At 44.4% G+C, this 12,769-nt stretch overlaps 1 protein-coding gene across 4 annotated transcripts in view; it reads left to right on the forward strand.

Moving 5' to 3' along the window:
- cidec (cell death inducing DFFA like effector c) overlaps positions 1-8,850 on the forward strand; it is a 9,507-nt gene extending 657 nt beyond the window's left edge. For 3 of the 4 annotated variants that reach the window (XM_088637245.1, XM_088637247.1, XM_088637248.1), the window contains exons 2-6: positions 3,252-3,327; positions 3,594-3,735; positions 3,863-4,012; positions 4,209-4,396; positions 5,721-8,850. In XM_088637245.1, coding sequence (XP_088493371.1) covers positions 3,275-3,327; positions 3,594-3,735; positions 3,863-4,012; positions 4,209-4,396; positions 5,721-5,895 — 708 coding nt within the window. In that variant the 5' untranslated portion in view covers positions 3,252-3,274 and the 3' untranslated portion in view covers positions 5,896-8,850. Of the gene's footprint in view, positions 1-1,706; positions 1,883-3,251; positions 3,328-3,593; positions 3,736-3,862; positions 4,013-4,208; positions 4,397-5,720 lie in introns of those variants that run through there. The other variant, XM_088637246.1, reaches the window with a different exon arrangement.
- The last annotated feature ends 3,919 nt before the right edge of the window (positions 8,851-12,769 follow it).

Here is a 12,769-nt window from a genome sequence, read left to right on the forward strand (position 1 = left end):
TTGCTTCAAAATCGTTGTGGGTTGTATTTGGCAGGTGTATGAATTGGAGAGGGGTTCTGTAGTCCCCAGTGTTGTGTGTTCAGCTGGTGTTCAGAGTGCCTTATCAAAGACTCTTGTCTTCCAGGAGATGTGGTAATGTTTGCTTAAATGTCTTCAAGAAGCAGGGAAAGAGAAAAGGCTATTCGATTTATTTTTGATCACAGACTGTTTATTTTTGTCAGCAGTGTTTGCCAACTTTTTGTCTTGTGTGCTTTTGAAGCTGCACCTCCCCACCTGAGAGTGCCTGTGTTTCAAGACGAGTGACAGAGTCTTTGGAGGAACAAGTGCTTCAGCATGGATGGACCTAGGCACTCTGTGTGAATGTGCGTGTGTGAACGAGTGCTGATTAGGTGGGTGAGAGTGCAGATCTGGATGCTGTATTTGGCTCTTCTGCTGACGCCAGCGCCTGGGTTCACAGACGGTGGTGGCGAAATTGCTGGGCACACTCTCCTGGCCTCAGGACTGTCTTGAGAAATTAGGAGGCCTGGGGTCACACCTACAATGGGGCTTTATTATGTGAAATTGAGCTCAGTCTCCCTGCCAGACACCAGGGAGCTGTGATACAGAGTTGGGGGATGATGTGATCTGGGGTGGGGGGGGTCAAGGGCATTGTATAGTGTGAGTGGATAATAAACCAATCAATAATCTAATCAATCCACAAGTTAATGAGTCAGCAGCATGTTGATGGTGTTGCCAGTAAGTAATCCCTTTTTCTTCTCATTAGTGTGTTTTATGTTTTGTCATGCTGTGTCTGAATGTGTTATGTGTTTGTTCATTATAAATTACATCAGGTCTTGAGTTTAATCATTTCCTCCCTCAACATTTCAAATATTAAACATGCTGCTAGGTGCTTGTCCCAGGTTGCCTTCTGTCCTGTGCTGTACTAGCCTTTAGGTTGCATTTGGCTGAAGGTCTGTTGTGTATGTGTGTGAACAGAGGCATTTGTTAGTGTCTGGCGCTTCTGGGATTTATTTAATTTATTGCTTCGAGAAGCCACCTTTAAAGGTGCTATATAAAATTACATTTATCATTATTATCAGGTTTATCCTGACCTGGGGTGTTCTCTCACCCACATACTTCACATAATGCCTGAGAGGGGTTGAAAGTGCACGACGCAGAGAGACTGGGTGACAGACTGGAGAAACTCCAGGGGAGAGAGAGGAACTTGCTGTACGCTGCCGTTTCATAACACAGGGGGATTGAGAAAGAAGGATAAGAAAGGATAAATAATCTGGGAAAAGAGGAGTAGAGAGTGACAACATCATACAGGAAGTCACTCCTGTATTTAGCATTTTCTTGTATTTCTGAGATGAAAACTGGCATAAAAGAATCAAGCTATAGAATGCCACACAAGTCATTAGGTAATTTAAAAGTTCCTGCATATGACTAAAATGTTGTTTTGATATTGTAAATGTAATTTATTTGGCCGCTATAGATTTGATTTCGCCACAGCAGGAATGATTTCGTAAGCACTGATCACAGAGTTAGAGTGAGGGGCGATAAGGAGAAAAACTTTCAGATTGAGCAGAAAAGCCAAACATTGATATTTTCACTGATCAGGAGGGGGTGTAAGTGGCAGGGAGGGGCTGTTTGAGGAAGAGGGGGGGCAGTTAAAATACTTTCCCACAAAGGGAGGGAGGAGTGCAAGAGGTGGGGAGGGACGGAAGAAGAGTGTTGCTCAATAAAGTCGACTGATCAATGCTGACATCACTGCATTGAGGTGAAAGGACACAGCAGAGCTGGAAGAGAGCAGCAGAGACAGCTGTTAGAACAGCTACAGAGACTCTTCTGTGAGCACAGTGACTGACCAGGCAGGATCATTGCAAAGAAGCACTGAGTGAAGGTACTGTTTCACTGAACTGGGCCTCTGATCAGCTTCTGTTCACTGTATCGCTGCTGTGTTCATTCTTTCCATGCTTCATAAAATACAGATTTTGAATCTGTTCTAAATTGGTGATTTAAATATGAGCTCGAGGGTGTGAGGCAGGAGATGGGAGCAGAATCTGCTTTTCTGGCTGTGATTAATGTTATCCGGAAATTCCACTCAGTGTCCAGAGCACCCTGGTGCCGTGTTGGCATCAGCACAGGGAGCTGGAGTTGTAGACGATCCCCAACATCTGAGACGTAAAGACTGGGGGTGTCTACTGAGTCTACCGGGATTGTCAGACTGTGAGCTGAGGGCAGGTCTCACTAGAAAGTACTGTGGTCTTGTTCCAGTGGTGGTGTTCAGCAGCAGAACACTAGAGCGGCCGGGTGAGAGCGGCACTTGACTCGAGAAACAGCACTTGTCGCGGTTTCTCGGGCCTGGAGAGAGGCACTGAGGCTGCTCTGTTCTCAGTCGGGTCTCCGTGCAGGACTGGGAAGAAAGCTGGGAAAGGGTGGAGTTTGAGCAGTGCGATCAGGAGGGGAAGTCCGTACGGGAATTCGAGAATTGCGCTTCTGTCCCAGGGCTGCCCTCTGTGTGTGTGAACAGACATCAGGATAAAAAGGTTTATATATACATGTTTTTAGAAGTCTGAAGTGCTCAACACCTGATGAAGTTTAGCACAGTTCTGTTGAGGATGAAATGTCATTACCAAACCTGTAGATTATAGCGAGACAGTGGGGACTGGAGAGTCTTTTTCTCTAACCAGCTGGTGCCACATCTGCTGTATATTAGAGGTCTGTCTGTGTCCCTTAAAACCTGTAGCAAATGGAAAGTCTGATCTAGTAGCTGTTGTGATTATTAGCCTAATTAACAGCGGTTTGTCCAAACAAAAACTGAAGCCAAATCTGCTTTATGATGATTTTACTTTGGGTTTTTCTTTAAAAAAAAACAAAAACCTTTTTTGTTGCATTTAATTTAAAATATCACTTAAAAATATTTTTTAGGAATAGCAGTCTTTATTTTAGGATAGTTGAACTGCCCTTTATGACATAGTATTTTAAAATGGGCAATTTTAGAACTGGCAATTGTAGGCCAAGAGCTCCCTCTAGTGGTAATTATTTGGTGTTGCACCTTGACGTGTGAGAGGCGCTTCGTGTGAACAAAGGGCTTGACTCGGCTTAGTACCCATCCTGTTCAGAACCTCCAGACAGTTCTGACATGAATCCATCATAGGCCTGCTCCTGGAACACAGGGGCAGTAATGTTTCGTTGTTTTTCAAAGAGGAGATCTTTGTCCTCTGATGGCGGAAGCGACGTACTGGTTCACTCCTGTCTGTGTGTTGCAGGTGAGGTTGCCGTGTGAGTGAAGATGGAGTACGCTATGAAATCTCTCAGCCTCCTTTCCACCAAGTCCCTCTCCAGGTAAGGGCCAATTACCAGTGTCTTGCAGGCCTCACAGCTTGCTGCTGTCATGATTTTTCATGATCACCTGCATTATTAGGTTTTTAATCAAGGGGTTTATTCAAAGCAACTGGCAGAAACTGCTTACGGTACTTTTAAAGCTATTTAACCATGTTGTCTGCTGCCTTGCTTGGTGTTTGTATTGTAATAAGATTTTTGGCTGTCTGCAATTTCAGCTGATTTGCGGTTGTCGGCGCAGCTGTACGACTCCCTCCCTCTCTCCGCAGGTGTGTCTCTGCCAGCGCGTCCATGACCCAGCAGCTGCTCGCAGGCCCGGCGGCTCGGCCCAGGCCCTTCCGGGTTGCCAGCGCCGACCGCAGTGTGAAGAAAGGCATCATGGCAGATGGGCTGCGGGACCTCCTGGACAAGGTGTGTGCTGGAGACGCGCAGCTGCTCTGTGAGGATGTGTGTGTGCCTGTGTGTCTGTCCCTTAATCCCCCGGAGCCTGTCTGTCCACTGGCCGGCCTGTCTGGCTAATCCAGGTGTCTGTCTCCAGGTGAGAGATGCCCTGCACATGTTCTGCGTGAGCGCGCTGGTGCTGGATGAGGATGGGACAGTGGTGGACACAGAGGAATTCTTCCAGACTCTAGATGACAACACCGTGTTCATGGCCCTGGATAAGGGGGAGAAGTGGACACCTGCACAGGTGAGGAAGGCTGATATAACACAAGCAGAGCCGAAGTCCTCATCTCCAGCCCTTAAAAGCAGCGGCTTCTTCTATTCTGGAAGTCTTTTTGCTTTAGTTACATCCATAATTAACATTGCTTTTCTTGAACTGCACACTTGGAGACCAAGTCTCGGTTCTGTCTTCTCTCTCACATTTGTCCGTCTCTTCTTCTCAGAGTGGTCACACCCGGCTGCAGCTCTCAGACCGCCCCAAGCGCAGGAAAGATGTGGCGCGTATCACCTTTGACCTCTACAAGTCAAACCCACGCGATTTCATTGGCTGCCTGAACGTGAAGGCCACTCTGTATGGGATGTACTCGATCTCCTATGACCTGCGCTGCCATGGGGCCAAGAAGATGTTGAAGTGAGTAAGAGGGGCAGAGTGGAAGACAGATTGACAGGGACTAAAAGTGGTTGCAGGAAAGAGAGATGGATTGAGGTGGAGGTGGGGAGAGTGATTGGTAGAGATACAAAGGTGTGTGTTTTTCAATGACTCGCCATTAAATTATTGTTACCTGGCTCGATCTGGTCAGGTCTCAGAAAGTCTGGTCAAGATTAGTGTGGGGATGGGCAACCACTAAGAGAACCTCTGGGGACCGCTGTTGTTAGTTGGTTTTGGGACATTACTGCCCATTGTGACCAGGGATACTGCTGTAGGAGGTTCTGTCCTTTGGTCAGTAAAGATCTTATGTCTGTTGAGTAAGGGTGCTCTGGCTAAATTCCACTGTGGACTGGACAGTCCGGCCTCACTGAAGCTCCCTCTTAGTTCAGCTAGTGCACATCTGCTGCTGTCTCGGCAGGGGGAGCTGCTCCTCGGTGATGGACCAAGCAAATTGGGGTCCTTAGAATGAAAAGTACTATTTAGAAATCAATATATTTTGTTTAAATCAAGAAAGAACTCATATCGAAAGGATACGGGCCCTGCTGAATTTACACTTAAAAGCCAGTCACTTTATGTTGTGCATAAAACATAAATATCAAGGCTGCTCTTAAACCAATATTAAAATATAAAATGTTTCTGAACATGTTGTTAGGCCGACAGTGTGTTTTGGAGTTGGAGATGATGCTTTAATAAAACTGTGGAATATAAAAGCCATGGAAACTCGGGTATTCATTAATAAAACATTTATATATGGGAGCAATTTGGCTTTTGTTAATCTTACATATAATCATTATGAGGGGTCAGATGCTATTCAGGTGATAAAACTTTGGTTGTATCGAATTTATAAAGGCAATCCCTTGTCTATTTAGTTACCCAACAGTGACGTTGCTTGTATTTTTTATGTGCTTAAAAGTACAGTAATACAATACTGGCCTTTTAATCTGAGGTTATTCTCTTTGATCATTCAGCTAAACCTTTTTGCTATCTAGCCCCTGAGGATTATCCTGTTTTTTTTAAATGGTGCAGGAGGAGCATTTTATGTGCTTGGGCAAGCTCCTCCCTCTCCGGCCATTCTGCTCCACACCTCAGAGCATCAGGAGCAGAATGCCTTTGTGCAAATCTGTCTTCGTGCTGTTTCACATCGAGGGTGAACTGGAGCATCATTTTGATAGTGCATTTAAATCAAAAGGTCAAACAGTAGTTCCAAGTTTACAGGTGTGATCTGCAATGTAAAAAGTAGTTTTTGTGCAGGACCGGAAAGGTTAGACTGCAGACATTAATGATGAATCTGACTTTTTCTGCACAGAGAGGCCCTCAGATGGACGCTCTTCGTCATGCAGGCCACAGGACATGTCCTGCTGGGCACCTCTTGTTACATGCAGCAGCTACTGGATGAGGAGGAAATAGAGGCTGTATCTAAGGAGCCTGTTGCCCCGCCCAAGCATGTGCAGACCATCCAATGGAGGAAGACAGGGGTGTGACCTCAGAGGAGTGCGCAGACATACACATGGGATTGAATGCAGTGACTTGGGGGTGGAGCTCCGTTGAGGAATCCTGTTACCAGGCAACACAATGCAGCTCTGTCCTGATGAAGGATGATGTCACAGACTTGCTGTTGGGAACCTGGGGCTTGTGTTTCAGTACCAGACTAGCTTCATACTTCAATGCTGTGTATTTATTTCTGCCTTCCTTGTCTGTAGTGTGTAGGGTGTTTTTGCATGAATGTGCAGTTTGGGGCAGAGATAGTGTAGAAGGTGTGTGTTTGGGGGGTGTTTAACAGAATTAGGAATTTTGACAAATTCCTGGTACCATTTATTTGCTTGTTGTATTCAGAAATTGAGCCTCAAGCTTAATTTCATATACATAGATTTTTGTCTCTAGTATATTTTATTTGGTGGTATCTGTTTATGAATTAAGATGTTGCACCTGCAGCAGTGCTGTTTAATTAATGAAGAAAACGTCCAGCTGTATATATATTTATATTAATCTGATTGTTCTCAGAACTCACTGCATGGCATCTGTAGCTGTCCTCAGCTGGCGATTTACACTCTTTCACAAGAAAGCTCTTTCCTGCCTCTGTACTGTGTGGGTTTGTGTCCTGGCAGCTGATTTATGTCTTTCCAAAATGTGGGCTACTCTGCAGATGTGAGACTTATGTTTTATCACTTTGGTCTTAATAGTTCTGAGGACAGCAGTTTAAACTCCCATTGCCCAGCAGTTGGAGCTGCTCCAGGTTTTGCTCCTTGTGGTTTCCTTTGCCAAAGAGTGTTTCATGCTTGATCTAATGATAAAACGAAAATAATAAAATAGAAATATGGATTACTTTGTAATACGTAGAGGGTAATTCCACTGTAAAAAGACAGTAAAAACAGTGTTATACATGAATAAAGCTCCACAGCAGGAATTTATCTTTCTGCTTTTCAGTGTGGAAAGCTGTGAACCCTCTACTTGTTCCTTTGCTGCCAACCCTCCCCACTCGAATACCTTCTCTGTCATTACAGTGTGTCCAGCTGCACGCAGCCAGGGGACAGAGCACTGTCTGAGCTTCAGCTGGGGAGCAGCCTGCCTGTGATTGCTTTGCGGATGCAGCCCTGTGCCTTTAGGGGGTTCGGTCTGTTCTCCTTTTCCAGTGTCTGGTGGTGGTTTTCACTGCGATGTGTCGCTCAGCGCTCACTCACAATCACAGCAGAGCTTCCCAGTCCAACACGCACCCTCACATCCGTTTCTTCCCCACATCATGGAGATGCACAGAGCGCTCGTGGTCTTGCAGGGAGTCCGCAGTGCCACACAGCAGCTGGAGTAGCGAGGGGAGAAGAAAGGGGGGCACATTTAAAGACTGCAGTTCAGAGCTTGTAGTTTTCATTTTTACATGGAAAACAAATGAAGATCCTTTATCCTGTTTATGACTTTTATTTATGTTTTTTATAACGATTACGGTCAGTGGAGCCCTTCTGCATTTAAGCTAAACTGCTCTGCTTGAGAGGATCCGAGCATCATGCAGGTTCTGAAGGAGCTAACACTTTCGCACAGAAAGAGACTTTGAATTGTGATGGTCATACACCTGCTGTGGTGGCATGAAATGGGACAGTTCCACTGTGTTGTTGATGAAGCAGTCTGACACGGAAGGGCTCTAGTGGTGCAGGGCTGCTGTGCAAAGTCTTAGAGAGCCCTGTCCTCCAGTCTGCACATAAAGCTGCTCAATGAGGGCAGGAGAGTTTGCATTCCTACTGTTGGGGTATCTAGGACAAGGATAGGGCTCATGTCAAAGTGTAAAAACTTTTATCCTGCCCTGGTGTGTGTCACTGATCTGCCTGATGTTTCTTTTGGCCCGGTAGTGGAGTATGTTGGGCTTCAGTCTCTGTGTTGCAGTTGGTGGTTGCGTGTGTGGAGGGCTGGGACTGGAAGGCATTGCAAGAGCAGCCTCCTCAACAGGAATCCTAATGCATAAGCTAACCAGAAGTTTTGTCAGTAGGATAAATATAAAAAATAACTGTTTATAGATAAGCAATGGGTGTTTTAAGTATAGTTGTGCGAGATGAGCTGAATTGCAGAATGTGGAAAGCATGATATACACCTGATCTGTCTCAGGCAGACCATGATTTAATAAATGGTCAATCCATTAATGAAAATATAATGAATATGTGAGCTGGAGAGTAGAGAAGCTCTATTCCTCTTCCCTGGAGAGCACAGCACTGCAGGCTGTATAGGGTCCTGAAACTCCTCTGAATCCAGTATAAAAGCGTTAGGTTGATAAATGATTTAGTTCAGTGGTTAAAGGTCTAAAAGGCAACATTTATACAAGCTTAAATTTATAAATATATTGGCAACTCAATGCTGAAGCATGCTTTCAGATTTATAATGTAAAAATGTACATCTCTCATGGACTTTTTGCATAATGGCTCACAATACAGTGATCAGGATGTCACTAACTCTGGTGTCCAGCAGCTTAAATTCCTGCATTTGCAGAGCAAATCTCCTGTCCTCTATCAGTTGCCTGCAGGAGTCCAAGGTCTGGCGTCTGTGATATAATCTGGCTAATGCTGAAAGCCATGTTGCAGCACTCTTTGAGGCATGCATATGTTCGTATGTACAGATGGGGAAACCCCACGCCTCAGGGCGTGGAACAGTCTTCTATTTACTGCCTTAATGCCAGAGATCGTTTAATGTTCCTTTGTGCACGTGATAGCTTTAATGGATACCAGGAAGCCCGATGCCCTGTGCTGGCAGTACTGTCATAGCTTTAGAGGTGTGGGTGTCAGCCTGTGTTGGGCAGGGGACCCAGAGTGTCTGCTCTCTGAATGAGCTGCTCCTCTTTTATTTAATGTCTTTCTCACTCCTTTAGTTGTGTTATAGCTACAGTATGCCTGTAAACCTTAAAGTAAAATTATAATGTCCTGTTACAATTTGTACTGCAATAAAAATACATGTAAATTCAATCACATTCAGTCCTTTTCTTTTCTTCTTGGGAAGGCAACTGTACATTTGTTTTTTTCCATAACCATTTTTTCATGTATTTCAGACAATGCAAATTCTGGGAGAGACTCAGTCTGGCTCACTCATCACGTCGGCTTGTCTCCCATCTTCAGATCCATGCTGTCTTGACGGAGGCAGTCTGCTTTAATGCGAGTGAGGTTTATCCTGTCTTGGCTGCTGGGCAGGGCATTGGTGCCCTTAAAGAAAGGCAGATGTGGTTGGAGTGCAGCTGTGCTTCAGGAGTCTTTATGCTGGCACAGGAGTGTCAGACGTTTGATTACATTGTGTAATGTTGCCCCTTGCAATTTAATCTCTATAATTTAATATAAGTGATGTTTCTTTTTTCACTGCCTCCCCTATGGTCTAACGTTGTTACTTCTGCCACTGCTTCCCGCGGAAATGATAGCCTTCGGAGCTGCAATTGGGTTTCCATGTGGCCGATTCGGAAATGGAAAACAAAAGGACATTGGAGTGGGAGGGTGAGAACGAGGGAAAGGGGGAGCTGAGATTGGAGGGACGAGAATGTAATTCCACTTTTTAACAAAGCAATTAGAAGGGGACAAAAGTTTACAGCACAAAGCTTGGAGCCTCTTTTCAGTTAGATGCATGCACATGCTAAAGACTGGCACGAATAGAGAACAGGTCATGCTTATCATCATTATATACGCCATTCTCTGCAGCTGTCTGTCTCTGAGCCCAGTTCCTGTGTGAGGAAGAGTTGTGACGTGAGACTCGTGAAGAGCCCGGTACTGATGCAGCTGGATCAGGGTAATTGCCCTGGCCGGCAGGCTGCATGTGCAGCTCCAGCCCAGATGGCAGTGTTTTGGGAGGGGGCAGGGGGCTGAAGACTTTCTTCACTGAATTACACTATCAGGAGAGGAACTTCCAGCTCCTTGCAGAAGCAAGGGAATAGAGAGTGTGACATGGAGAATTCTCCAAACTATACTGCAGGTCTTTACGCATCTGCTGTCCTGCTCCTAGTTCTCACCTGGGGCTGAGAAGTGGCTTGATGACGCAGTCTCGGAAGGTGTGTGTGCACAGGTATCGCTATAAGTCTGAGGATTGAACTGAAGAAAATGGCTTTCACAAGGGCAAGTAGGTGCTGAGGATCGCTGAGAAGGTGACCTCTATATAAACCAGATTACATCTTCTTTCTTGCAAGAATTGTTGCTTGTTTTCAGTTTTAAATATACTTCCTGATATGCAGAATAGTTAATTTTAAGTGAGAGGAAGAGTCAGTCTGTGAGACAGTCATGTGCCCTCTAAACTCACGTGGCCAGGAGGAGTAGAGGTGGAGGCAGAGGGTTAGGTGCATTGGCGAGCCGGTTTAATAACAGCCTGTTCCAAATCAACGCAGTACGTTTTCCCATTACAAAAGTCTGAATTATAAATAAAATCAACAAAAGGATCACATGAACGCGTGAAGAGCTTCAGCCCTGAGCTCTCCCTAGTTTTGCCGCAGAGCTGTGAGCATGTTAATGAGAGCTACTGTAGGTGGAGTTTGATAGCTTGATAATCAGTGTGTGATTGCAGCACAATATGCAATATTTTAATTCAGCAGATGCAGCTTTTTCCCCATCTCCTATTCTGATCCGGCTTGATAAGCATTTATTTTGGGTAACTGAGAATACTTGTAAGGAGTTTGCTTGCAAAATACATTTTCAAGTCTTATGCAAATAATCTTTCTTATGTTTTGTAATAGCAGGTAGCAGATATTTACAGTCCCCTCCGTAATATTGGGACAGCAAAGTCAAAATTGCTATTTTTGCTATTTACTCTTACGGATTTCAGATGAAAAGATAAACAAGGAGGCAATACTACAGAATATTACATTTTATTTCTGAGTGTATCTGTGTGTATATACTGGAGTGCAGTGTCCGGAAATGCGCTATATAAGTGTGACATATTTTTAATGGGTGAGGAGGTATTTTCCTGTATACAGACAAGCTGTTTCTGTACTCTTCTGCAGTCATTCTACAGCTACAACCATTACATTACATCAATAAAGATGAGTGAGCCAGCTCCAGAGATGGCAATGCATGCCCAAGTTCTGACACTTTTCTTGCCTCAGTCTGAATTGCAGAACATGGCTCTGCGCATACCTGGAATTTCGGTCTATTGGAGGTTTTAAAAGTTACTGTGTACTTTATTATTATTGTGGTTTAAAATGCACTCATTTGAGGTGAGTTGAGCGGAGGAGCGTCGAACTGATAAAGAATTGAACAAACTATTTCCCTATACTTAAAATTTAAATTTGCAGGAATGGTAGGGAAGTCTAGATTAGTTTCAGTTACTCTTATTTTACTGTGAAGGTTTCTCTGTTGCTTGCCTGTCTCCATGTTTCTGTGCTCATTAACTCTCTAATGGATCTCGTATGGATCAAGGCAGTCTGCACCAGCAGGTGAAGAAGGGTCATTAAAATCACAATTAGCAGCAGACGCTGGTTCTTCATTAATGTGGCCAAGTTTCCCAGTGCTGTTGGTCTTTTCTATTGACAAATCTGTGGCTCCTCTCTCTCTTTGTCCCACATTTGTTATGGACAATAACAAATTTGTTTCTTTTTGAGGAACAGACTACTCCCTTCCAAGCACATCTTTTTAAATAAGTTACTGTACAAATGAATTTGCAAAACAAAATTATTTTAGAAGTTTCAAAGCTCAATAAAACAATGGGCCTGAACCAAACTAATGGAGCTGGGGTGCTGCTGTCTCTGACTGTGTGGAATGACAGGGTGGGGCTGTGGGTGTGGTTCTAGAGTGGGCGGTGGCTTACAGAAGGGTGCTCTTGGCAGTGCTGGGAAACTGAGCAGCTCTAGAGAACATCAAAAGACTCACTGTTAACCTAATGCCAGCATGCCAACTTCTCTGACTGACCTCACAGTGGGCTGGTACTGGAAAAGTGACAGCCATGCCTGAGAAAGAGTGATCAAAAGATAAATGTCTGAGATCCTTACAGATCACATCATGGCCTGGGAGGGAGTCGCGAGAGATGTGAAAGAAGAGTGAAAAAAAGTGAGAGGAAGAGAGCTGGAGGAGATAGTAGTAATGGGAGAGATACTGAGAGGCAGTAGAAAGATGGGAAAGAGCAGGAAGAGAGCTTGGTTCATATTCATGCCTCTCAAACAAGCAGTATTAAAGGTACCTAAGAGTAATGTATGTAATGTGGTCACTTATATAAGTACTATATGTTTTGTGCTGTAGCTCTCCCTATTCCTATAGCATCATTCACTCCCTCCCTGCCAGGCCAGCTGAGTCATATCTTAAGAATGATTCTAATGCTGTTGTAATAGCACACACTGAGTCATACATCTTTATAATAACACATACCATTTATAATAACAATAGCAACACTCTACTTTTAACACCAGTGATCATGCTGTTAAAGTCTGTCTTTAACAAGGTTCAGTTAAAGTGGCAGATTTCTCACCATTATGAAGATGAAATTCTTCAATCAATAAAAGACTAGGCTTTTTCAGCTGAGTAAGTAAAATTGGCCAATTAGCCTCCTCTCATTAGTGACCTTTCTCAGGTTCTGAAGACATGTGTAGAGGCTGCTACCATGTTCGTGAAGATTTAAGACTTGTTGTTTTATTCCTACTGTAGTTCTGCCCATTGATAGACTGTGGGAGAAAGACAAACTGTTAAAGAAGGTGGGGAGCTGCAGTCCCTCTAATCAAGATGATGGTGATTCTCGTTGTAATAATTAGCTTCATTAGGCAATTGAGCTCCGTGTTGGGAGGAGAAGTGGAGGACCCTGGAGACTCTGTCCTTGCTGTTAAAGCAGCGGCCTGATGCGAAGGACTGGAACTTTGCTGTGGAAGCTGGCAGATGCCTTGCGGGCTTTTTAAATGAGGTGCATTGTTAAGGCTGCCTGTGTTGCCAG

This window comes from Lepisosteus platostomus, chromosome 6 (assembly GCF_059453375.1).
Source record: "Lepisosteus platostomus isolate fLepPlt1 chromosome 6, fLepPlt1.hap1, whole genome shotgun sequence".
Lineage (NCBI taxonomy): Eukaryota > Metazoa > Chordata > Actinopteri > Semionotiformes > Lepisosteidae > Lepisosteus > Lepisosteus platostomus.